Raw genomic sequence first — 24,603 nt, 5'->3', positions numbered from 1 at the left:
GGTCTAAATTGAACTACTCTTTAAAGTTTTAATCTCGAAATATTAATATTTGGGACCTAAATGGTATAGGCCTATAGGGTATAGAGAAATAGCATAGCAAGACATTGACTTATGTATTTGGCTGAATCTAATTATTTAGTGCAAGATGCCCCAGGGCGAAATATAGAAAAATCCAATCAAATCCCCTAGCCTGATTAATTAGGTGACGCGTCCTAGCAAACCAAAGTAAATTATTGTTCTTTTCATTTTGTTATGGAATCTTTTGCTTTCGAGTAAGGGTAATTGCTTACACTATATATTCAACTAGATTAGAGGGTGATCGTCATATTACAGCTGATTAATAAGCTTTTCTTGCAGACTAAAATCGAGGACTATGTCGTCGTCTAGTGTTTTACTAGTAACTTTCATAGGATTTCTATTTTGTGTATCGAATGCGCAACTGGATAGTACGTTTTATGACGAGACATGCCCAAATCTATATAGGATTGTTGATCGTGTCATACGGTTTGCTATGCTGTCAGACGCTCGTATTGGTGCTAGCCTTCTTCGACTTCATTTTCTTGATTGTTTTGTTAATGTAAAGCCAGAGCTCATATCACCACTCATCGTTTATCTATTTCTACTCGAATCGTTTTTCCGCATGTTTGTCAGTCTGTGAGATAGGTATGTACTAATAAAATCTCTATATGTGTTTATGCAATAGGGCTGTGATGCATCACTATTGTTAGACGATAGTAGCAGCATACAAAGCGAGAAAAACGCTGGCCCGAATGTTGACGCCAGGGGTTTTAATGTGGTTGATACCATTAAGACTACACTGGAAGATGCTTGCCCCGGAATTGTTTCTTGTGCTGACATTCTTGCAATTGCAGCTGAAGCTTCTGTTTCTTTGGTATGTCTCCAGACATAAATTTAATTCCCCAAGAAGATTACATGCTATATATTTTTCATTTTTGATATTTAGTCCATGTTTGTAGGCAGGAGGTCCTTCGTGGGATGTTTTGCTAGGTAGAAGAGATAGCACGACAGCGAATCAAGCCGGAGCTAATACGCTAATTCCTAGTCCATTTGAAGGACTAACTAACATTACGGCCAAATTCTCAGCGGTTGGTCTCAACACCAATGACCTTGTAGCGTTGTCTGGTAAATGTTCTTCCAACCTATACTACATTACTACTGGATTCTAGTTACGTTGAATAACACGCATGATGGACACTTTAAGAACAGCCACCCTTCTATTGTTGCTGTAACAAGGTTGTAAGGTACCAAACATGAAAAAGAAGTGAGTCACAACAGTAACCTTGTATACACTCTTCCTGGTGTCCAACTAGCATAGTTGGAGAAGTTAGTGGAAGTTGCTACCACACTCCTCAGTTCAAAGAGGACCAGTATAAGCTATACAGCTGTATTGATGCTCAAGCATAGCCATTGAAATAGCCCTTTCTCCGCCCGCGACAGAGGTGGGCATGAGCCTCTCTAGATGAGAGATTCTGCTAATTCGGATTTCAAAGTAGTGTGTGTGAGTTGAGAAATGCCGCTTATAAGATTATATATATAATATAATTATATTGGTTAAGTGGCGCGTTTTTTTATTGTTATTGTTGGAATAACCGTCTAAGAGCATCTTTAGCAGTGATATCAACCTAGCATCAAACACCAAATTCTCAACCTAGCATCAAACACCAAGAATTTGGTGTTTTTTCAACTTCAGGAGAACTACATGTTGATAAAAACACCAAAACAACACCAAACCAAACACCAAATCGACCAATATTTGGTTCCAGGTTTGGTGCTGTATCAAATCACTCACGCGATTTTGCCAAAACCGCGCGGTTTTTCCAACACCACGTGGGCTTGGGCTGCTAAATGGGCTTCTATGGCGCGGTTTTGGCAAAACCGCGTGGACTTGGGCTTCAATGGGCGGTTTTGCCAAAACCGCGTGCGTTTTTTCTGAAAATTAGAACTGTGGTGCATAGAACTTGAAAAATTATGAGTTGTGCATAGAAGTTAAGAAATTAACAATTGTGCAATTGAAGAAATTAAGAATTGTAATTCAAAATCAAAAAAAAATAAAGAAATTAAAAACCTATGATTGTGATTATGCAGTCCAAAATCTATGATTATGATATAATCATATAATATCCAAAATAATCCAAAACCTATCATATTACATCAAATTTATTTAGCTCTCTTTTTACGCCCCTTACCACTCGATCCCTCTCCTCTCTATTTTGGACGTTCGGTCGCCCTCCTAAGTTCCTAATCGAGGGCGATGATCTTCTGCGCATGGGATCGGAGGTTAACTACTTCAGCCTGAAGTTCCTCATATCCTTGATGTTGCTGCGTGTACACTTGTTGCATATCCTCATACACTTTCCGAGTCTCGTCATATGCACGCTGGGATTGCTAATATGTCTGAGAATATGCCTCCTCTCTTTCTTGGCTATAATGACACAGGGCAGTCCTCATCCCATCAAATATAAGAACCTGGTTCTCATATCTTTCCCGAACCTCAGCCTGAAAATCCAAGAAAATACAGTGTGAGTGCATATTATATATATAATGAAGAAGATAAATAAAATAATTAAACTCACCATGGTATACTGATCAATATGCGGCTCTAACTCAGAGAAACGAGCATGAGGCACCTCAGGAATGGAAATATAAGTAGACTCCCCATCAGGTCCACACACAGCAAACATCTGAGGATTACTAGCTGGTAGACACATGAGCTGGCTGATATGCATTCAGAGGTTGTGGGTTGTAAACAGGCTGTGGCGGATGAGGAATACGTAGCTCACGTCTCATCCCTTCCAGGCCCACAAACTCGAAGTTGCTAGCCCGACCAACAGGAGGCAACAACGGACCCATAGAGACATGGTTCCACCATCTATAATACTGATCAGCAGTCTGATCAACAACAAAAGAAGACGCATCTAGCCAAGGACCACCACTGGCATGAACTTCATGAACTTGAATTCTACCCCACGACTTTGCATCACTAACATCTGGCATGGGAGCACATGGAACTCCATAACGCCCGATCATCCGCCCCAACATCCGTCGCCACAAGATTCCAAACCCGATCCACGTGCGGCAAAAACAACTCTGTGACGTGACAACACACAAGCATGTTGTACAACTGGATCGTCAAAGGCAGTAGACAAACGCCAAGGTCTCCACTCAATAGATGACAATGATCTAATATCAATCTGAGCACGAGCCATAAATATATTATTCCTAATCTGCCCTCTGTTACGAGTCAAGTGAGGCCCTGACCAACTAGCAAATCTAGGGCGAGTATCAGCAATCATGTCTATGTTAGGACAAAGACATCGAAAGTACTCATAAAACCAAATCTCTAAAAGTCCCGTGAATCCTGCCTGAGGGGACTTCTACTTCGAATGTCCGCGGAAGCTTTATCTAACGCCGATATCAATGTGGCATATACCGAGCTACCCAGTCATAATCTCTCATAGTATGCAAATCGGATACATAAGCATAATATCCCGTCAGAGAATGAATGACCATTGGGAAACAAAACATGCCCAATAAAAACATCAAAAACGCCTCTAACATACATCTTGACAAGACCCTCACTATCCGGTAGAATCAAAGCTAACTCCGCCGTGTATCGATGCAAGAGGGGTTCCATATATGCGATCTTAATATGAGATAGCTTAATCCCAGAAGAATCATAAGCATCCGCACCCAAACGAGGAAAACTCATAAGCATAATATCCATATTCTCATAATTTGTATGAAAAGATATCGGTTGGCCTATACCGATACTCAACCCAGAAATCATAGTGAAGTCTAGTGGTGTGAACCCTAACTCCGCACAAGGAAAATGAAATGTATGAGTTCTACTCCACCATCTTTCTACTAAAGCTATGACCAATCGCCTAATCACCCTTCTCATAATCAGATCAATCAAAATACCCAAAGGTGTATACAAAATACTATCTCTAATATGTACAAACTCATCCAAACTCCTAATAACCTTCCACCACTTTCTAACACCAAGTAAAGCCGATCTAACTCGGTAGTCAACAACATACTGATATTATAAAAAAAAATGCGTATAAGATAAATAATTAATTGGTCCAACTCAACTAATTAATATTCAAAATATTTAATCAAAACTAATTAATTACCCGAGTATTAGTCATCGCACTCGACACGTGTTTTGTATCACGTGTAGAAGACACAACTTCCATATCAAGTGCTTCTCCAGGTGCAAATTGTCAATCGAAGTCGTTCATCTGATACTCCAGTACATAGGGATGTCTATCATCCGGCGCGACATCCTCGGGTTCTTCTTCCCCACTGTCTTCTCCCCCACCGTATTCTACTTCCTCAGTTTCTTCTCCCTCATCGCCAATGTCGTCTGTGTACTATCAATCATCACAGTCGAAAAGTTCAAAAGGATCCATATCAAATTTTAAGAGTTTAGGTAGGTTTTTGTTTTTTTTTTAACTAAGGAAATTGTTTTATAATTGTGAGAAGAGGTGAAAGTAACTGAACCGCGCGGCTTTGGAACTGTTTATATAGAAGTAGCACGCGGTGTTCTGAACACCGCGCGGTTTTGCCAAAACCGCGGGACTTGGGCCTGTCAATTGGGCTTTAGTGGCGCGGTTTTGGCAAAACCGCGTAGTTGCTTGGTGTTTTTTTTATGTTGCTCCTAAAGTTGCTTGGTGTTTTTTTGGTTTGGTGGTTTTTTGGTTCAAAATTTTAGTGTTTTTTTGGCTGCTCTGCTAAAGATGCTCTAAGTACTCGAACAACTTGCTGTATTTCACAAAAGTCTTTGTTATTTTTGCAGGAGCTCACACATTTGGACGAGCACAATGTCGAACGTTCAGCAATCGCTTATTCAATTTCAATGGAACAGGAAATCCTGATCAAACATTAGCCTCGTCATACCTAGCTATTCTTCGCCAAAGATGTCCTCAAAATGGGAGTGGAAGCACTCTGGTTAATCTAGACCTTACCACGCCAACCTATTTTGACAACAACTATTTCAGCAACCTTCAAAATAATGGAGGCCTCCTCCAATCAGATCAAGAGTTGTTTTCAACCACTGGAGCTGCCACCATTGTCATTGTTAATAACTTTGTCAATAATCAGGCCGCATTTTTTGACAGCTTTGCAGAGTCTATGATTAATATGGGCAACATTAGCCCATTGACAGGAAGCAGTGGAGAAATTAGATCGGACTGTAAGAAAGTTAATGGAAGTTAAATTTGTTATATGGATCAGAGTAATTATTATGCCGCGGTAGAATGTGTAGTTGTATTAGTATTTCGTCCGTTCATTGCTGAGCAATTTACACCGGCAGTTTTAATTTGCATACACCTCTGCATTTTCTAAGTTGCGCTTTATAACTATTATTTTTTAGCTTATTTTTTATACAAAGGTATAATTTATTAAGTATCCAAGAAAATCATACAAGCGTAGTAGAGGGAAAAAAACAAAAATAAAGAAAAAGACAAAACGAGCTACAAATTCCTCTCTTTTTTCTGGATGATATCTTTTAAATTTTTTATTAGATTATAATAATTAATCAGTTAATTATTTTATTTCATACAAAAGCCTCTGAGTGGTTGTACAAAGTTACACTCGCGTTGGCAAAGAAAATATGAACATAGAGAGAACCCAAAATAAAATAAAACTGGAGTGTAGTATTTTATTTCTTTATTTGAATGTTAAGCAGGGGTTAGGGAGACCATCACTAGCTGCCTCCTCTTTTACATCATCACATTTTCATATCAAGAGGAGGCACAAAATGCACAATATTTTCATCCAAATTTCTACCTAGTAAAGCTAGGAAGTAGTCCTCCACTCCCCGTATACACAAGAATAAAGGAAATAACCTCAAGCAAGGGACACAAGTTATGCTAACATAACCTCGCCAAATGATTTCTGATAGCACCACCAATCACAGCTGTATCTCTAGTTATAGTCTTATGGATCCATCAATTCCAGTTTCAGTGTCCCTGTATCAGGCTTAATCCATGCACAGCTAATGTTTTCTTTTCTTCTTAGTGCAATATCCAATCCAAATCTTTGAATAAGTACCTTAGTTTGATCAGTTGACTGCAACCAACACATTGTGCTATTGGTTTGCAGCAAAGTGGTTGAAAATGGTCTCCAGTGTCGATTGACTAATGCTATATTCTGCTATTCCTAGTTGGTCCCTGCAAAGAAAATTTCAGGATTCCTGGAGTTGAAAAAAAAAAAAATCCCCAAAGCTCAAAGTTTGTCTTACCTGTTTCTTTCTATATGTCCAAAAATATCAGCAAGTGAGGAGTCTTCACCATATGGAATCTGCAATCAAACAGCACATTAATACTGTCCTGATTGAAGAGCAACTCACTATCAGTACATCTGCAATCATGCATATATCTGGTGCAAATGCAGTGAAAAATATGCATGCAACTAATACCTGGTATTATCGAAGAAACCATTTCAAAAAGAGAATACAAGAAATTATGTAAAATGTACCTGATACTTGACGCTTAGTCCATTGCACCCATGAAATGTTGCTCCAGGGAAAGAAGATAGTATAAATGAATCAATTACAGAAAATTTCTCTTTGGCCAACCACCACTCAGAAAATATAAGCAAAGGAATATCACCTACAATCAACACGAATATAAAGGTAAATGTTCTCATGAGAAACGAAGAAAATCGATAAGAACATAAAGACAAGTCCAAAATTTCTCTAGGCATAGTGATAGGAAATTACTTCTTCTAAGGTAATCGATGGGTAAAGACAAAGAATTATAAAGGGGCAGAGAAAATAACAAGTAACAGAGAGAACTAAGGGAAATTATGGGGAAATCAAAATATAATTACTATTTTATCAGAGTTTGGTTGACAAGGCAAAATGTTTTAAAAATTTATTCATTTTTCTTTTCTATTGATTGTTACATACTGTATGAGTCTGACTATTACATGAATTCCAGTTAAAATCAACTTTTCATTTTTGCACGAAAATGGATGGTTGGAAGAATTCTACCGTTTGCAATCCTTTTAGAAAAGGGAAGGAACTTTACCGAGGGAAAAAGGAAAATGACTGGATATTCACTAATTAAGATATATTCCTTTTGAAAGGGAACTTTGCCAAAACAACATCAATTGTTGGGTTGTTGGAACCGTCGAGCTTTGCTCCGGTGTCCGTATGCCACTCTCGACTCCTGAACCTGATGAAGAGGGCGCTGATCGGCCATCCACAGCACTCTCGCCATGCTCGATGAAGAGGGCTCCATACCACCTATATACTTCAGCTCATGATCTAATGAAGAGGGCGCCACTCACACCTATGGCCACTCAAGCTCCGCACTGCGGCCCAAGCCCATTTTTCTTCCCTTTTGTCTATGTACACCTATATAAAGGTAATAGATTAGGGTTTTGAAGGACAACTTTGAGAGATTCATCTCTAGGGTATTGTGGGAGCTCTATTGAGCTAGGGTTTGAGTGAGGCCTCTTCTTATTGATTCTTGATATCTCTTGTAAACTCTCCAATCTTTGATATAAAAGAAACTCGGCTCTTGTGTGTGGATGTAGGTAACATTTACCGAACCACCTAAATCTTTGTGTCTCTTTGCATATTTACTTCCATTATTATTGTTTGCTTGTTATGGGTGATGATAAGTTAGTGGTTTTGCTTGTTTGAGTTTGTTGTGATAACTACCAAAGTCTTGGGTGGGTGATTTCCTTGGTGTGATCTCCAAGTTGAAATCATTTGGGATAGAAAGTAGCTAGATTGAGGTGTGACCTTCTAGTAAAATCTCCCAACATCAATATGTAACAAGCTATCAGAGCAGCGAGTTCTGAGAGAATGAGGTTTGAAATCTCCAATCCAAAGAAGATTCGGGGCACTTTGGGTGCATGCCCCTTAGGGTGTGCTTATTTAGTATGTTCTTCCCCGTCATACCTGCAATGCGGTAAACCGTAAATTCTAACAGATTCCCTCGCTCTGATACTCCCTCTCCATTTACGGATTAAGTCACGCTCTCCTCTGCACGGTGCCGGCTCAACCCTTAGGGCGAAGTCAGTGACCGCCTAAGGCCTCAAATTTAGAAGGCCTCATATTTCCTAATTTATCCACATATTTGTTTATTATTACCTAATTTTATAAAGAAAAAAATGCTAAAAAAGGATATGATAGTCAATTTGTTTACAAATGAGTTTTCTATCCACGCACTAAATTTCGGAGTGAATTAATGTGGAGTGTATACAATCCAATAGTCCACCGCACAAATGACATCTCGATGTATTAATATTAATCCAATGGCTACAAGCGCGTAGTAATTTCAGTTTTTGTAGGAGTGTGCTCATTTAATCAAATTGTTTCATTGGAAGAATAAAAACAAATCGGAAAATCCCACATTTAGTGAAACAATCTCCACATTCTATGTATTTTCTTATTCTCTCTCTTAATTAAACTGTCTTAATTAAAGAAATTGTCATTACACTTCTCTCATTAAAATTTTCTCTCTCACTTGTTCTATTTCACTAATTTCAAGTTTAACCATTTGTCTTCACTTTTGAGTTCTAAATGGTTAATCATCAATTCATCATTTAATACTCACAGTTTTTGTGAAATTTGATTTTTTATATTATTATTATTTGATTTTATTTATTTATTTCAATATGAATCTATTCTTTTATTTATTTATAGTTTTGATGTTTATTTGGTTACATTTTTGTCGTTTTTTCATTCGATTTGAGTCATAATACTAGATTTTCGCTCTTAATTTATAATAAAATTGTGAATATATAGTGATTTTTTTTTGTGATTATAGATGGCCTAGGAAATAAAGGCCTCGCAAATAAAACTCTCGCCTAAGGCCACATTTTGGCTTGAGCCGGCCCTGCCTCTACGTGCTCTTAAAGTAAGTTCTTCTAACACGCCTACTCTAGTTCTCGCTTTCACTCACACTCAACACTCTGGTTAATTAAAGCTGTTCTCAAATAGCTCGAGCTTTTGTCGTAAAAGTGGTCTATAACTTTGTTCTTGAACTTTGACATAAACTAAGGAATTCATAATGCATGCATTGGTTGCACTGAATACAACAGGCTTGTTTAATATAACTATAAACTATTCTTATTCATTGTGCAGTTATGAAATGGCATATTTAAATAAATGTAAAAATAAAATGAAGGAGCACAGAGACCATTCGTACCATAACGGATGAGCTGCTCCGTTAACTGCTCACCAAACACTCCATCAGAAACAGGGGTAGGAGATACTAGTGATCTTATCCTTGTTTTATTGCCAAGCCAACCACCAACTGCTATAATCATTTCCAGCGACAAACTAATCTTTGCCACAGAAACATTTTCAGAGGCTATGGAGTCACTTCCTCCAATGCAGTCCTCGAGATTCCTTTGGATGGCACGGCATGTCAAAAAGCATTTCTTGGATTCTTCGACACAGTTCACTTAACTCACCAGAGCTGACTTCAGTAGGCTTTACCTGAGAAAATGCACACACACGTAAATATCGAGGTGAAATTCAGTTACAGAACAGAAATCTGTTACAAGTTAGTTACAAGAAACATCTCATATACAATGTGTTTTCTACAGGATAGATTAAGATCTGTTGCACATAACACAGTTTTCAAGATTGACCATGGGATGGAGTCGTCATCTACCCTCAATAGTATGTCTTATTCTACACTAAAGTAAGTGTGATCGGTTGATGGATCACAATACACAAGTTCAAAACGTGCTTAAACAAGCTTGTCTGACTAAATCATGATCAGACATCATCTGTAGATTCACAGAGACAGATGCTAGACATTGTGTAATGGATTGAATGGAACATATCAAAGAATTGTTAGAGGTGTTATACAACTTCATTTCCATGATTGTTTTGTTGATGTAAGCTCTTCATGAAAATTAGTTCTATGCCAGGAGTTAGATCTGCAATTTGATTCTGATATATCATGTTCCTTGATCTACTACTACTTTTAAATTTGTTAATGAGAAAAAAGTATTACTCTTCCTTAGTCCTTAGCTTGTATCTCATTCTACCATTGATACTAGACTTAAATATGGGCAACATTAGCCCATTGACAGGAAGCAGTGGAGAAATTAGATCGGACTGTAAGAAAGTTAATGGAAGTTAAATTTGTTATATGGATCAAAGTAATTATTATGCCGCGGTAGAATGTGTAGTTGTATTAGTATTTCGTTCGTTCATTTTTTCTTTATTTGAATGTTAAGCAGGGGTTAGGGAGACCATCACTAGCTGCCTCCTCTTTTACATCATCACATTTTCATATCAAGAGGAGGCACAAAATGCACAATATTTTCATCCAAATTTCTACCTAGTAAAGCTAGGAAGTAGTCCTCCACTCCCCGTATACACAAGAATAAAGGAAATAACCTCAAGCAAGGGACACAAGTTATGCTAACATAACCTCGCCAAATGATTTCTGATAGCACCACCAATCACAGCTGTATCTCTAGTTATAGTCTTATAGATCCATCAATTCCAGTTTCAGTGTCCCTGTATCAGGCTTAATCCATGCACGGCTAATGTTTTCTTTTCTTCTTAGTGCAATATCCAATCCAAATCTTTGAATAAGTACCTTAGTTTGATCAGTTGACTGCAACCAACACATTGTGCTACTGGTTTGCAGCAAAGTGGTTGAAAATGGTCTCCAGTGTCGATTGACTAATGCTATATTCTGCTATTCCTAGTTGGTCCCTGCAAAGAAAATTTCAGGATTCCTGGAGTTGAAAAAAAAAATCCCCAGAGCTCAAAGTTTGTCTTACCTGTTTCTTTCTATATGTCCAAAAATATCAGCAAGTGAGGAGTCTTCACCATATAGAATCTGCAATCAAACAGCACATTAATACTGTCCTGATTGAAGAGCAACTCACTATCAGTACATCTGCAATCATGCATATATCTGGTGCAAATGCAGTGAAAAATATGCATGCAACTAATACCTGGTATTATCGAAGAAACCATTTCAAAAAGAGAATACAAGAAATTATGTAAAATGTACCTGATACTTGACGCTTAGTCCATTGCACCCATGAAATGTTGCTCCAGGGAAAGAAGATACTATAAACGAATCAATTACAGAAAATTTCTCTTTGGTCAACCACCACTCAGAAAATATAAGCAAAGGAATATCACCTACAATCAACACGAATATAAAGGTAAATGTTCTCATGAGAAACGAAGAAAATCGATAAGAACATAAAGACAAGTCCAAAATTTCTCTAGGCATAGTGATAGGAAATTACTTCTTCTAAGGTAATCGATGGGTAAAGACAAAGAATTATAAAAGGGCAGAAAAAATAACAAGTAACAGAGAGAACTAAGGGAAATTATGGGGAAATCAAAATATAATTACTATTTTATCAGAGTTTGGTTGACAAGGCAAAATGTTTTAAAAATTTATTCATTTTTCTTTTCTATTGATTGGGATTGTAATATACATACTGTATGAGTCTGACAATTACATGAATTTCAGTTAAAATCAACTTTTCATTTTTGCACGAAAATGGATGGTTGGAAGAATTCTACCGTTTGCAATCCTTTTAGAAAAGGGAAGGAACTTTTACTGAGGGAAAAAGGAAAATGACTGGATATTCACTAATTAGGATATATTCCTTTTGAAAGGGAACTTTGCCAAAACAACATCAATATGTAACAAGCTATCAGAGCAGCGAGTTCTGAGAGAATGAGGTTTGAAATCTCCAATCCAGCAGCATTCAGGGCACTTTGGGTCTGTGCCAGTCCTTAGGGTGTGCTTACGAGTATGTTCTTCCCCTGTCATACCTGCTGTCTGGTAACCAGAAATTCTAACAGGTTTCTGCTACAGTGCTCCCTCTCCATTTACGGATTAAGTCACGCTCTCCTCTACGTGCTCTTAAAGTAAGTTCTTCTAACACGCCTACTCTAGTTCTCGCTTTCACTCACACTCAACACTCTGGTTAATTAAAGCTGTTCTCAAATAGCTCGAGCTTTTGTCGTAAAAGTGGTCTATAACTTTGTTCTTGAACTTTGACATAAACTAAGGAATTCATAATGCATGCATTGGTTGCACTGAATACAACAGGCTTGTTTAATATAACTATAAACTATTCTTATTCATTGTGCAGTTATGAAATGGCATATTTAAATAAATGTAAAAATAAAATGAAGGAGCACAGAGACCATTCGTACCATAACGGATGAGCTGCTCCGTTAATTGCTCACCAAACACTCCATCAGAAACAGGGGTAGGAGATACTAGTGATCTTAACTCTAGGAGCTTTTAAAGTAAGTTCTTCTAACACGCCTACTCCAGTTCTCGCTTTCACTCACACTCAACACTCTGGTTAACTAAAGCTGTTCTCAAATAACTCGAGCTTTTGTCGTAAAAGTGGTCTATAACTTTGTTCTTGAACTTTGACATAAACTAAGGAATTCATAATGCATGCATTGGTTGCACTGAATACAACAGGCTTGTTTAATATAACTATAAACTATTCTTATTCATTGTGCAGTTATGAAATGGCATATTTAAATAAATGTAAAAATAAAATGAAGGAGCACAGAGACCATTCGTACCATAACGGATGAGCTGCTCCGTTAATTGCTCACCAAACACTCCATCAGAAACAGGGGTAGGAGATACTAGTGATCTTATCCTTGTTTTATTGCCAAACCAACCACCAACTGCTATAATCATTTCCAGCGACAAACTAATCTCTGCCACAGAAACATTTTCAGAGGCTATATATGGAGTCACTTCCTCCAATGCAGTCCTCGAGATCCCTTTGGATGGCACGGCATGTCAAAAAGCATTTCTTGGATTCTTCGACACAGTTCACTTAACTCACCAGAGCTGACTTCAGTAGGCTTTACCTGAGAAAATGCACACACACGTAAATATCGAGGTGAAATTCAGTTACAGAACATAAATCTGTTACAAGTTAGTTACAATATGATGAGCTGTTGCAAGTTAGTTACAAGTTAGTTACAAGAAACATCTCATATACAATGTGTTTTCTACAGGATAGATTAAGATCTGTTGCACATAACACAGTTTTCAAGATTGACAATGGGATGGAGTCGTCATCTACCCTCAATAGTATGTCTTATTTTACACTAAAGTGTGATCGGTTGATGGATCACAATACACAAGTTCAAAACGTGCTTAAACAAGCTCGTCTGACTAAATCATGATCAGACATCATCTGTAGATTCACAGAGACAGATGCTAGACATTGTGTAATGGATTGAATGGAACATATCAAAGAATTGTTAGAGGTGTTATACAACTTCATTTCCATGATTGTTTTGTTGATGTAAGCTCTTCATGAAAATTAGTTCTATGCCAAGAGTTAGATCTGCAATTTGATTCTGATATATCATGTTCCTTGATCTACTACTACTTTTAAATTTGTTAATGAGAAAAAAGTATTACTCTTCCTTAGTCCTTAGCTTGTATCTCATTCTACCATTGATACTAGACTTAAATATGTGCTAATTAATTGTATCTCAAGAAAGTTAACGGTAGAAGCTGCCTTTCGTATAAAAAAGTTTTTACATAGTACCAATGCAATCAAAAACTTCAGAAAGCGGCAAGTTTTTCCAATGATTCAAACAGACTCGCATGCTGTAAGGTACTATTGAATATCTGTACCTGTTTATTTCATAGGGTCGTGAACTTGTGATGGATCACTTTTGTTAGAAAACAGTAGCAGCATACGGACCGAGCAAGACGCTGTAGCCTGTAGTGGTGTAAACTGGGCCGGGCCGGGTCAGCCCGGCCCTCAAATCATAAAGCCCATATGATTTGATCATAAAGCCTTTGCGAAGCTATAGGTTGTCAGGGAGTTTTCTATACAGCTTCTCCTGTTAGGGATGATCCTGAACAAATGGTGGAGCCAGCTGTGAATGGTACCAAGTTTGTAATTGACGCAGCTGCAGAAACTGGTGTTTGTCGCGTTGTCTGTACGTCTTCTATTGGTGCAGTCACTATGGATCCTAATAGAGGGCCTGATGTCGTTGTAGACGAGTCTTGTTGGAGTGATCTGGATTTTTGCAAGATGACCAAGCTAGGTTCATTTCCATCAGAATTTTATTATTAACTTAATCATTTTGTAAATGAAATTATTTTTATCTAACACTTTCAGTACAATTGAATGTGCAGAATTGGTATTGTTATGACAAAGCAGTGGTTGAGCAGGCAGCATGGGAGATGGCAAAAGAGAAAGGAGTAGATTTGGTGGTGGTGAACCCTTTGTTGGTGATGGGTCCATTACTTCAACCAATCGTCAACGCTAGCATCGTTCACATACTCAAGTACCTCACTGGGTCTGCTAAAACCTACGCCAACTCGGTACAAACTTACGTTCACGTTAGAGACGTGGCTTTAGCTCACATACTCGTTTACGAGACTCCTGCTTCTGGAAGGTATCTATGTGCCAAGAGGGTACTGCACCGCAGTGATGTTGTGGAGATACTGGCCAAATTCTTCCCTGAATACCCCATCCCTACCAAGTAAGTATAGTATATTAATACATAACTATGTATGAATTTGTACGTAATTAATTACCATTCGCTATCTAGCCAATCAAATCAGAACACCATACCCACTATTGAGTGGGGGCCAAAATATGAGTAGATAGTGTCATAGTGGCCCAAGTTCCACTAAGGTAGTAAGACTGAATCTGCAACTTTCTACGCATGCCTGATTGTGCTAATGGACAGGCTCAGGTGCTCAGCAAAGTACAAACCGGCCATAAGATTACCTGCTTAAGCGAAAAAGACAATTGAGGGCTGAAGTAATTTATTTGTGTTTACATTTTTTTTCCTTACGATATTAGAATCTTATGGACACGTAGCAAATCCATACTTAGTATCATGCATAGCATGCTGAATTTTCCTTTTATCCACGTGTCGACTGATGTGGGTTGGTGGTGTTGAAACTATTCAGTTTCTTACGCATCGAAAGAGGGACCATTCAAGAAGTCTATAGATTCCTTTTTTCTTAAGAAAAATGCTAATCAGCTAACTTAATCATCAGTGCTGCCCCTAATTATCCTGAACAACAAGTTTATATCTGTTTTTGAACATTTATATAGCCATTGTCTATTTTAGTTAGGGTCATCTTTTGATGCCTATTAAACATGGTTACATCGTGATTCTCGTCGTGACAAGCTTACCATATTTTACTAGATATTGTTTTAGACAATTGCCGAGGAATTCAGCATGTACTATGTGAATGTAGTTGTTTTGGGTTTATCTGCCACTTGATATTTAATTAATGGTTTTCAGCAAATCCGAAATTTGAAGGCGCCATGATTAAGAGAACCGCTGCTGCTCAAAATGATAGAAGTGAAATATGGTACAACTTCTACTGTGATATTCATTGGTGAAGTTATGAAAAACTCGAAGCGTTGTATTTATGAAGGTGAGTTGGTTTTAATTCGATGCCCTTTACCGCTTATTAGTTGGTTCCATAATGCTATGTTAATTGTATTGATGAGTTAGATTACAATGACTTGGGTTTTCATGCTTAGTTAATTGGTTCCTCCACGAGCCATCTAAAAGAGTCGAATACCTTTTTGTTCATCATGTGTTCGTGTTGGTAAATCTGATTACTTATATTGGACTTTTGTAGGGAATCCATGAACTGCAAGAGCTGCAAAAACATGGTATTGATACCTTCATGTAGTAATTACTATGGTTATGGGATTATGCACTCATATAGGTTCTACATTATGGAAAAGGATTTGGCTGGAAAGTTTTTGAGGTAATGGTAATACTTGAATTAGCATTGACTCGATTCAAGATTGGATGTTTCTTTCATTTTGCCTATGTCTTACATATTTTAATTTATGTTATTTTTAGGATTCAAGATTCATGGAGGGTTAATGCATAGATAGTCGAAGGAGATGAGGACAAACTTTACTATCAATTTTGATTGATTTTGATAAAATGTTTATTTTCTTTTCATCAAATTTCAGAATGGCAAATAATAAGGAAAGATTGATCTCTCTAAATTTAGAGCGCACCAAATAGCCACCTTACGATAAGTTTTGGCTCATATCTCGAGAAAGACACTGTGACAGACAAAACCAAACCAAACCCAATTTAATATAGAGAATTGAAATGACTTTTAAACCCCTCATCTTCTTCTACTGATTTAAACATTTTTCACAAAGAGAAATTCTAATGAAGACTAGAACAGATGGGTCTTGATTATATTTTTATCTAACACAATGATAGCAAATAATTCATACTTGTTTGTTGAAGAATTGAAGAGATGAAGAAAATTATAATTTTATTTTGTTTTATAGTACTTTTGTCTTTATTTTTTATTGTTGAACACTTGAACCTACTCATTAAATATTTTCCTTTTATTCAATACAAATAGATTTTGTGATGTTTTTCTTGATGAATTATTTCTCTTCTTACATTGATTTTCGTTAAAATTCATTATAAAAAAAAAAAAAAAAAAAACAACAACATGGAGAAGTTGAAGTGTGTTAAAAAGAGAAAGAGGATTAAAGGGTCATTTTGGTATTTATGTCATCTGTTTCGGTCCTTGTGAGTTGCCAACCACCACGTGGAGTTTCCAAATCAAACACAAGTAGTTTTTATTTATGTTAACTGTGGATGAAATCAGCTCCCATCCGGATGAAATCAGCTCCCATCCGACGGCTGATGAAATAGATCTCTCCTTTCCATAGAGAGATCAATCTCTCCTCATCAGGACTCTTTCAGAATTTGTATACTCATTATGCGTGACTTTTTGGTTGTGATTTGTAGTAATAAAAAGGAATACTTGATCTCAGATGTACTTATGAGGTTTTCTGTTTATTGATAACTTTTGTAGAATTCTCGAAAAAAAAAATAGAGGCATTTTATGCAAGTGAAGGTGGTAAATGGGTGGCAGAGTAAACATTATTTTTTTTAAATACAAAATTGTTTCATTGAGTAACACTCATGTAACCAAAAAAGCGTTACTAATGGGTGCAAAAACCATTACTAATAGTTTAAGGAACGTACGCTTTCAAACCGTTAGAAACCCGTTACTATTGCTGGAAATAATTAACGCTTTTGATGTTGAAAAACCGTTAGTAATTTATTTCAGTGACGGTAAATAACCATTACTATAAATAATTTGCAATGGTAAAAAACCGTAACGAAATAAATCAATAAATTAATAACGCCCAATTCGTTACGCATAAAAACCGTTACAAATGTTTTCAGTAACGTTTCTCCACCGTTAAGGATATCCTGTTTAGGTGTAGTGAATGCTAGTCTTAGGTTATGTTAATTTTAATACACTGATACAAAGAGATTTAGAAAACATCTTAATGAGATTTTTTTTATATATATAATTGTTTTCCTTTGTATTATTATTTACTTATGTCCACAGTTTTTTGAATTATGTATAGGCAAGCGAATTGGTTGAAAGATAGATTTATCTGGTTGTCCTTCATTCATTATATCTTTAGGAGGACTGGGAAAAAATAAATAAATAAAAAATAAAAATCAAATATGGGTATTGCTCATGTGCTCTGCCAGGTTTAAAGGCTTACATAAGAAAATGCATGCATATTTTAACCATATTCTTATCACATTACGGCGTTAAGTGTTTGTGTCGATGAGCCTACAGGAAACACATTTTCCTTAAGTGGTAATTAGTAGGTGGTATGAATTAGATTTTGATTAGTACTTCAACAGTATCACACATTTTCCTTTTCCTTATCAAGATTCCACAAAAGTTCACGTGGTCTTTTCAATTGTATTGTTTTCGTGCACTACTCCCAAGTAGAGTAGGATGTCTCTGCTAGAGCATTTTAGTAGCTCCGTAAGTCCATGATCTCTAAATGGAATCATGCCTCATTAATAAATCAATGGAGCACTCATCGTAGGAATCACCGTACGTTGAATTTTGATTGTTTTTTGGTGTTATGGGTAATCAATTAGCATTTTGGCAAATTTTCTATAACAAGTGAATTATTTTGGCATCTCTAATACGATTGTAGTATATTATTTTGGCATCTCAAAATTTTATTTACATTTGTACCCATGTATCCCAATAAAAAATACTGAATAATGCATCTAATTAGTTGGGCTTTCCATGGTCTCTCTTTCATAGTTTCATTCAACCACAAACAAAATGAAGAACAAAACATTAATGGGCAACGAAACACATAATATGAATTAGCATATTCAAAAATAATAATATAGATGCATATATATATATATATATATATACAACGTACATTCGTACAACGTAATAAAAAAAAATATCTTATGCAAAAAGACGCGACAAAATTTATTAATGAAACACATTGCTATATAAGTGACGACCTTAACTCATTAAAGCCGACCAGTATCACTTTCAAATGTGTTTAAAGTACTCTACTACGAACAAAATCAATACGGTTAAGGTCACAAAAGATGAAATGATGAAAACTAAGAAAGCTTACCTTGAGTGCATTTGCTAATATTCCAATATTTCCGTATACATCTTTCCATCTCAAGTTATCTAAGGTACTTTTCCTCAATAATTATAGTTCCCACTGGACCCTCATTGTTTCCCTTGCTGCCCCTAGGAACATCTTATCGTGGGATACAGATGTCTTTCGTCCCTGCTTACAGTAGATCTCTATGGCATTCTGCTTGTGAGGCAACCAGTCAAGAGGAGCTACATTTACAGCCTCCGCACAATTGAAGCCACAATTGAACCCTGAATGATATCCTCTAGGGAAGGTGAGAACAAATTCCCTTGGATTTTGAACACATTGATAAACAGGTACCCCTCAGACAATAATATGGAAGGTTGTGTTACTTGCATCCAAGACACGAGTCACACGACTGTCTAAGAAGCATGATGAGCTGCTACAGTGAGCATCCTTGTCACACTAGCAATTGAAGAAAACTGAGCACAACAACAAATAAACCTACAACTTAAGGACTTCCATTTACACAACTTAAGTAACCAGGCAACAGTGTGCATCATAGGGGAGAAGCCAGAGCCTGAGAAAGAATAGAACCCCCAAGGTACAAGGCCTAAGCTTAGGGCACCACTACAAACTCACAGACAAACACTTTCAACCCGTAAAACCCTGTGCTACGCATTGACTCACGATGTTCCTGTTTCTTTTCTGAAACCCAACAGTTCACCCCATCTTCAACTACCACATCCACTATATTGCAGTATCTTTTAAAAAAATCACTCAACAGAAGAATCAAGACATAACAGGAGAGAAGAGAGTATGTGAGGAAAAAAAATAACTAAATGCCTGTCTTCGATCTTCAGCCTGGGTAAAAGAGAGAGAGGGGAAGGGAAGATCTATTAGAGGAGAAAAGAGAAGCTCCTGTTTATAAATGAGAGAAAGAAGGAAAACAAACCTGGAGAACGACTCGAGTCTACTTCTTCGAATTTTGGTAGTTGTTTCGCAGCTCCTCCTTATTTTCACGAGGGTTTTCATTAGATCTTAACCGAACATCAAAAGCCAAGTCTAATCCAACGGTGGACAAAACAACCGTGGCCAAAATGCGAAGTAAACCCAAACTACACAAACAATACCCGACGGCCATTTAAAAATTTGGCCACGCCTGTGGGCCGTTGCCCGTTGGACCCTGGCAACAGCTAATAACCGTGGCTAAACCTAGGTTGTACCTATGGCCAAAGCTCAATTTTCTTGTGGTATATATTGTGTACTACTAATTTTGTAACTCTCCTTAGCTAATTTATTATCGACGCCACATGTATTGTTGCTAATTTATTATTGATGTCATATGTACTGTTCTCTTGGACACGTTGACTATATTTATACTGATCAGAAAGAAGCGGTAAGAAATATGAAGAAATGTGAAATAAATTTTTATTCGAATATGTCAAAATCTCAGACACTAAAACATAAACACCAAAGGGCGGCGCTACTTGGTTTAACACTTCAACCTACAACAAACGTCCCTTTCCACTTCGTAAGATGTCAGTTCAATCCTGTTAAAAAATTGCTAAATATGTCAATTCTATTAAATTGTTGAATGTAAGGTAATACAACCAAGCTGCAAAATTCAGAGGGAAAAACTATATATAAGATAAGTCATAACATTGGATGCTCACCTATATTGAAATATATTGAAGAAAACAACTGAATTACTGAAACAGTCAGTGGTGTGGTACTCAAATAAGCCCCTATATATATAGTGATGGACCACCCATCAAAACACATTGAATACAAAACAAAGAGAAAAATATGAATACAACACTATCCAATAAAAAAAAGTATAAACCTGTTCATTCAGGTCTCAAGAGCATGCTGCACATAGCTATTGATTGTGTTGTTTATTATAAATCATTCTCTCTCTCTCTCTAGACATATTGTCAGACACTCAGACTGCACTGGTTCATCTCTCTCTATGTTATTGTCTGATTGTAATAGTATTTTCTTTAGCGGTTTCTTCTGCTCTTTGTCCAATCTTTGTATAAATACAATGTTCATCATTTGAATCTTGAGCTTCAAAACCACAATATACAATGTATTTTTTTTTTACTGTATGTAGTAACAAAATATACTATCGGCAAAAGCAAAGAGTCCAGTAGCATAAATGTATGAGATCAGTCATACTTAAAATTAAGAAAAGTCATAAAAGAGGTAGTTAATGCAATGCAGTATATTAACTCAAACCAAAATTGCTTATTCTTTCACCAAAATTATCACCAATTGTCTTTACTGCTAAGCTTCTTTGGTGATTTAACACATGAGAATGTTCCAAATCTAGTGACCGCATTCAACATCTGTGAAAAAGATTTGGTAGTCTAAGGTAAACTCTTTTAAAAAAAAATTAATAATTCATACAGTGGATAGCTTCTGTAAGGTGCCACTAATTCAAATCCTCGCGTACAATTTCAGGACACTCTTTTGAATTTTCGAAAATCCAAACGACTCAATTTGTTAATAGTGAAAAAGGGTGGTTTACATAGACCACTGCCATTTAAAAGTTGATTTTTCCATCAAAATACTTCTAAGGAAAACCAAAATTGATGAGGGATGAGTCAAAAACAAAATTAAAATAAGAAAGAAAACGTATTTAATGATAAATACCTATAAGTTGCCACTCCACGTTGTAGGTTCAATGTGAAATTGGGAATGCCCCATTAATTATTAGCAAGCATGTTTCACTAAAACCATCACTCGAATTCTTAACTCGAATAGCTTCTTTCATAGCTAGTCTCAAATACTCACGAATCAAAATCCATTTTTTTTTTTTTATTAGGGCGATGTCTTTTTCTTGATATTCTTCAAAAAGATTGGAGAGAGAGATTTGAGAGATATTGCCGCTATCTGTTTCACGAAGGTTGGGGATTTGTTTTTTTTTTTTTGAGTTGTTAATTACTTAATTACTGACAATTCAAATTTGGCGTATAATTGGTTATTTTAATTCCTAAACATGTGAAAAGACAAATGTTTTTTTATATATGTAAATTGCAAAATACACCAATAGTAAGGTTAAATTAGTAATCAACAAATTAATTATTATTTAAGTGATGACTTTTTTTAAAAAATCATTGACATGGTTCCCTATGAGCATCTTGGCAGAAGGAAAATAAAAATAAGCAATTAAAATAAAAAAGTAAACATATTTAATGATAAATACCTATAAATTGCCCACTCCACATTGTAGGTTCGATGCGAAATTGGGAATGCCCCATTAATTATTAGCAAGTATGTTTCACATGCCCCATTAATTATTAGCAAGTATGTTTAGCAAGTATGTTTCACATGCCCCATTAATTATTAGCAAGTATGTTTCACATGCCCTATTCTCGAATTCTTAACTAGAATAGCTTTTTTCATAGCTAGTTTCAATATATATTTAAAAAAATTTGCCCTGGCTCCCTATGAGCATCTTGGCAGAAGGGATATTAATATAGGTAGGGTTTGTGTAAAATACTAAGTCTTCCCAAACACCCAATTTAAGTAACGAAATTAGACGCGGATACATTGAAGGAGTCCTGGAAGAATGCATGCGCATATTTTCTAATTTAAGTTGTATATAGGATGATAGTCGTAGTCATTGACATTTGACTAAACATCTCACAAAACTCCGGTCTAAATTGAACTACTCTTTAAAGTTTTAATCTCGAAATATTAATATTTGGGACCTAAATGGTATAGGCCTATAGGGTATAGAGAAATAGCATAGCAAGACTTTGAGTTATGTATTTGGCTGAATCTAATTATTTAGTGCAAGATGCCCCAGGGCGAAATATAGAAAGATCCAATCAAATCCCCTAGCTGATTAATTAGGTGACGTATTCTAGCAAACCAAAGTAAATTATTGTTCTTTTCATTTTGTTATGGAATCTTTTGCTTTCAAGTAAGGGTAATTGCTTACACTATATATTCAACTAGATTAGAGGGTGATCGTCATATTACAGCTGATTAATAAGCTTTTCTTGCAGACTAAAATCGAGGACTATGTCGTCGTCTAGTGTTTTACTAGTAACTTTCATAGGATTTCTATTTTGTGTATCGAATGCGCAACTGGATAGTACGTTTTATGACAACACATGCCCAAATCTATATAGGATTGTTGATCGTGTCATATGGTCTGCTATGCTGTCAGACGCTCGTATTGGTGCTAGCCTTCTTCGACTTCATTTTCTTGATTGTTTTGTTAATGTAAAGCCAGAGCTCATATCACCACTCATCGTTTATCTATTTCTACTCGAATCGTTTTTCCGCATGTTTGTCAGTCTGTGAGATAGGTATGTACTAATAAAATCTCTATATGTGTTTATGCAATAGGGCTGTGATGCATCACTATTGTTAGACGATAGTAGCAGCATACAAAGCGAGAAAAACGCTGGCCCGAATGTTGACGCCAGGGGTTTTGATGTGGTTGATACCATTAAGACTACACTGGAAGATGCTTGCCCCGGAGTTGTTTCTTGTGCTGACATTCTTGCACTTGCAGCTCACACTTCTGTTGTTTTGGTATGTCTCCAGACATAAATTTAATTCCCCAAGAAAGATTACATGCTATATTTTTTTTTTTTTTGACATTTAGTCCATGTTTGTAGGCAGGAGGTCCTTCGTGGAATGTTTTGCTAGGTAGAAGAGATAGCACGACAGCGAATCAAGCCGGAGCTAATACGCTAATTCCTAGTCCATTTGAAGGACTAACTAACATTACGGCCAAATTCTCAGCAGTTGGTCTCAACACCAATGACCTTGTAGCGTTGTCTGGTAAATGTTCTTCCAACCTATACTACATTACTACTGGATTCTAGTTACGTTGAATAACACGCATGATGGACACTTTAAGAACACCCACCCTTCTATTGTTGCTGTAACAAGGTTGCAAGGTACCAAACATGAAAAAGAAGTGAGTCACAACAGTAACTTTGTATACACTCTTGCTGGTGTCCAACTAGCATAGCTGGTGAAGTTAGTGGAAGTTGCTACCACACTCCTCAGTTCAAAGAGGACCAGTATAAGCTATACAGCTGTATTGATGCTCAAGCAAAGCCATTGAAGTATCCCTTTCTCTGCCCGCGACAGAGGTGGGCATGAGCCTCTCTAGATGAGAGATTCTGCTAATTCGGATTTCAAAGTAGCGTGTGTGTGTGAGTTGAGAAATGCGGCTTATAGATTATATATACAATATAATTATATTGGTTAAGTGGCGCGTTTTTTTATTGTTATTGTTGGTATAACCGTCTAAGTACTCAAATAACTTACTGTGTTTAACAAAAGTTTTTGTTATTTTTGCAGGAGCTCACACATTTGGTCGAGCACAATGTCGAACGTTCAGCAATCGCTTATTCAATTTCAGTGGAACAGGAAATCCTGATCAAACATTAGCCTCGTCATACCTAGCTGCCCTTCGCCAAAGATGTCCTCAAAATGGGAGTGGAAGCACTCTGGCTAATCTAGACTTTACCTCGCCAAACAATTTTGACAACAACTATTTCAGCAACCTTCAAAATAATCAAGGCCTCCTCCAATCAGATCAAGAGTTGTTTTCAACCACTGGAGCTGCCACCATTGCCATTGTTAATAACTTTGCCAATAATCGGGCCGCATTTTTTCATAGCTTTGCAGTGTCTATGACTAATATGGGCAACATTAGCCCATTGACAGGAAGCAGTGGAGAAATTAGATCGGACTGTAAGAAAGTTAATGGAAGTTAAATTTGTTATATGGATCAAAGTAATTATTATGCCGCGGTAGAATGTGTAGTTGTATTAGTATTTCGTCCGTTCATTGCTGAGCAATTTACACCGGCAGTTTTAATTTGCATACACCTCTGCATTTTCTAAGTTGCTGCGCTTTATAACTATTGTTTTTGAGCACTTTTTTGTATCGTCGCACAAGGTATCAATACCTCTTGAATTTTTTATTATAATTTAAATTAAGTATCCAAGAAAATCATACAAGCGTAGTAGAGGGGAAAAAACAAAAATAAAGAAAAAGACAAAACGGGCTACAAATTGCACAGCTATTCCTCTTTTTGTTCTGGGCGATATCTTTTAAATTTTTTTATTAGATTATAATAATTAATCAATTATTTATTTTATTTCATACAAAAGCCTCTGAGTGGTT

The 24,603-nt window shown here is 36.6% G+C and overlaps 2 protein-coding genes, 4 long non-coding RNA genes and 2 pseudogenes across 9 annotated transcripts; 5 read left to right on the top strand and 3 right to left on the bottom strand.

The window, feature by feature from the left end:
* The first annotated feature begins 144 nt into the window (after positions 1 to 144).
* On the top strand, positions 145 to 5,352 carry LOC147485141 (peroxidase A2-like). Of its 2 annotated transcripts, none has more exons than XM_086569838.1 (5): positions 145 to 272; positions 358 to 577; positions 704 to 892; positions 978 to 1,143; positions 4,823 to 5,352. In XM_086569838.1, exons 1-5 carry the CDS (start codon positions 253 to 255, stop codon positions 5,239 to 5,241), a joined length of 1,014 nt encoding a protein of 337 aa, XP_086425964.1. In that variant the 5' UTR covers positions 145 to 252; the 3' UTR covers positions 5,242 to 5,352. The 2 variants fall into 2 exon arrangements, with proteins under 2 accessions (XP_086425964.1, XP_086425965.1); XM_086569839.1 differs by having other exon boundaries at positions 151 to 278.
* A 309-nt stretch (positions 5,353 to 5,661) lies between these two features.
* Positions 5,662 to 9,508, bottom strand: LOC147485140 (ABC transporter A family member 1-like; annotated as a pseudogene). Its single transcript, XR_015200715.1, has 4 exons — positions 9,192 to 9,508; positions 6,505 to 6,638; positions 6,269 to 6,327; positions 5,662 to 6,197 (listed from the first exon to the last, which is right to left on the bottom strand). The product of XR_015200715.1 is annotated as an ABC transporter A family member 1-like (transcript).
* A 1,046-nt stretch (positions 9,509 to 10,554) lies between these two features.
* On the bottom strand, positions 10,555 to 12,426 carry LOC147485139 (uncharacterized). The gene is made up of 4 exons (XR_015200716.1): positions 12,197 to 12,426; positions 11,028 to 11,161; positions 10,792 to 10,850; positions 10,555 to 10,723 (listed from the first exon to the last, which is right to left on the bottom strand). It is a non-coding gene; the product is annotated as an uncharacterized LOC147485139 (long non-coding RNA).
* Positions 12,427 to 12,587: 161 nt separating this feature from the next.
* LOC147485138 (uncharacterized) lies at positions 12,588 to 13,451 on the top strand. The gene is made up of 2 exons (XR_015200717.1): positions 12,588 to 12,912; positions 13,031 to 13,451. It is a non-coding gene; the product is annotated as an uncharacterized LOC147485138 (long non-coding RNA).
* Positions 13,452 to 13,574: 123 nt separating this feature from the next.
* LOC147485137 (cinnamoyl-CoA reductase 1 pseudogene) lies at positions 13,575 to 14,525 on the top strand (annotated as a pseudogene).
* Positions 14,526 to 15,417: 892 nt separating this feature from the next.
* Positions 15,418 to 16,468, top strand: LOC147485136 (uncharacterized). The gene is made up of 3 exons (XR_015200718.1): positions 15,418 to 15,434; positions 15,645 to 15,776; positions 15,875 to 16,468. It is a non-coding gene; the product is annotated as an uncharacterized LOC147485136 (long non-coding RNA).
* A 1,974-nt stretch (positions 16,469 to 18,442) lies between these two features.
* Positions 18,443 to 21,377, bottom strand: LOC147485135 (uncharacterized). Its single transcript, XR_015202053.1, has 2 exons — positions 21,097 to 21,377; positions 18,443 to 19,991 (listed from the first exon to the last, which is right to left on the bottom strand). It is a non-coding gene; the product is annotated as an uncharacterized LOC147485135 (long non-coding RNA).
* Positions 21,378 to 22,157: 780 nt separating this feature from the next.
* LOC147485134 (peroxidase A2-like) lies at positions 22,158 to 24,300 on the top strand. 2 transcript variants are annotated; one of them, XM_086569837.1, is made up of 5 exons: positions 22,158 to 22,302; positions 22,458 to 22,677; positions 22,804 to 22,992; positions 23,079 to 23,244; positions 23,773 to 24,300. In XM_086569837.1, exons 2-5 carry the CDS (start codon positions 22,474 to 22,476, stop codon positions 24,189 to 24,191), a joined length of 978 nt encoding a protein of 325 aa, XP_086425963.1. In that variant the 5' UTR covers positions 22,158 to 22,302; positions 22,458 to 22,473; the 3' UTR covers positions 24,192 to 24,300. The 2 variants fall into 2 exon arrangements, with proteins under 2 accessions (XP_086425963.1, XP_086425962.1); XM_086569836.1 differs by lacking the exon at positions 22,158 to 22,302 and having other exon boundaries at positions 22,409 to 22,677.
* The last annotated feature ends 303 nt before the right edge of the window (positions 24,301 to 24,603 follow it).

The sequence above is a fragment of the Coptis chinensis genome, chromosome 7, assembly GCF_015680905.1.
Source record: "Coptis chinensis isolate HL-2020 chromosome 7, ASM1568090v1, whole genome shotgun sequence".
Taxonomy (NCBI): domain Eukaryota; kingdom Viridiplantae; phylum Streptophyta; class Magnoliopsida; order Ranunculales; family Ranunculaceae; genus Coptis; species Coptis chinensis.
The sequence above is the reverse complement of the archived record's forward strand: the minus strand, read 5'-3'. Positions and strand labels throughout refer to the sequence as shown.

Coding starts and splice junctions, on each gene's coding strand:
- LOC147485141 (XM_086569838.1), top strand. CDS start 253: ATGGAATCTTTTGCTTTCGA. Junction 273..357: donor ATGGAATCTTTTGCTTTCGA/GTAAGGGTAATT, acceptor CTTTTCTTGCAG/ACTAAAATCGAGGACTATGT. Junction 1,144..4,822: donor TGACCTTGTAGCGTTGTCTG/GTAAATGTTCTT, acceptor TTATTTTTGCAG/GAGCTCACACATTTGGACGA.
- LOC147485134 (XM_086569837.1), top strand. CDS start 22,474: ATGTCGTCGTCTAGTGTTTTACTAGTAACTTTCATAGGATTTCTATTT. Junction 22,678..22,803: donor TTCTTGATTGTTTTGTTAAT/GTAAAGCCAGAG, acceptor TTTATGCAATAG/GGCTGTGATGCATCACTATT. Junction 22,993..23,078: donor CTCACACTTCTGTTGTTTTG/GTATGTCTCCAG, acceptor CCATGTTTGTAG/GCAGGAGGTCCTTCGTGGAA.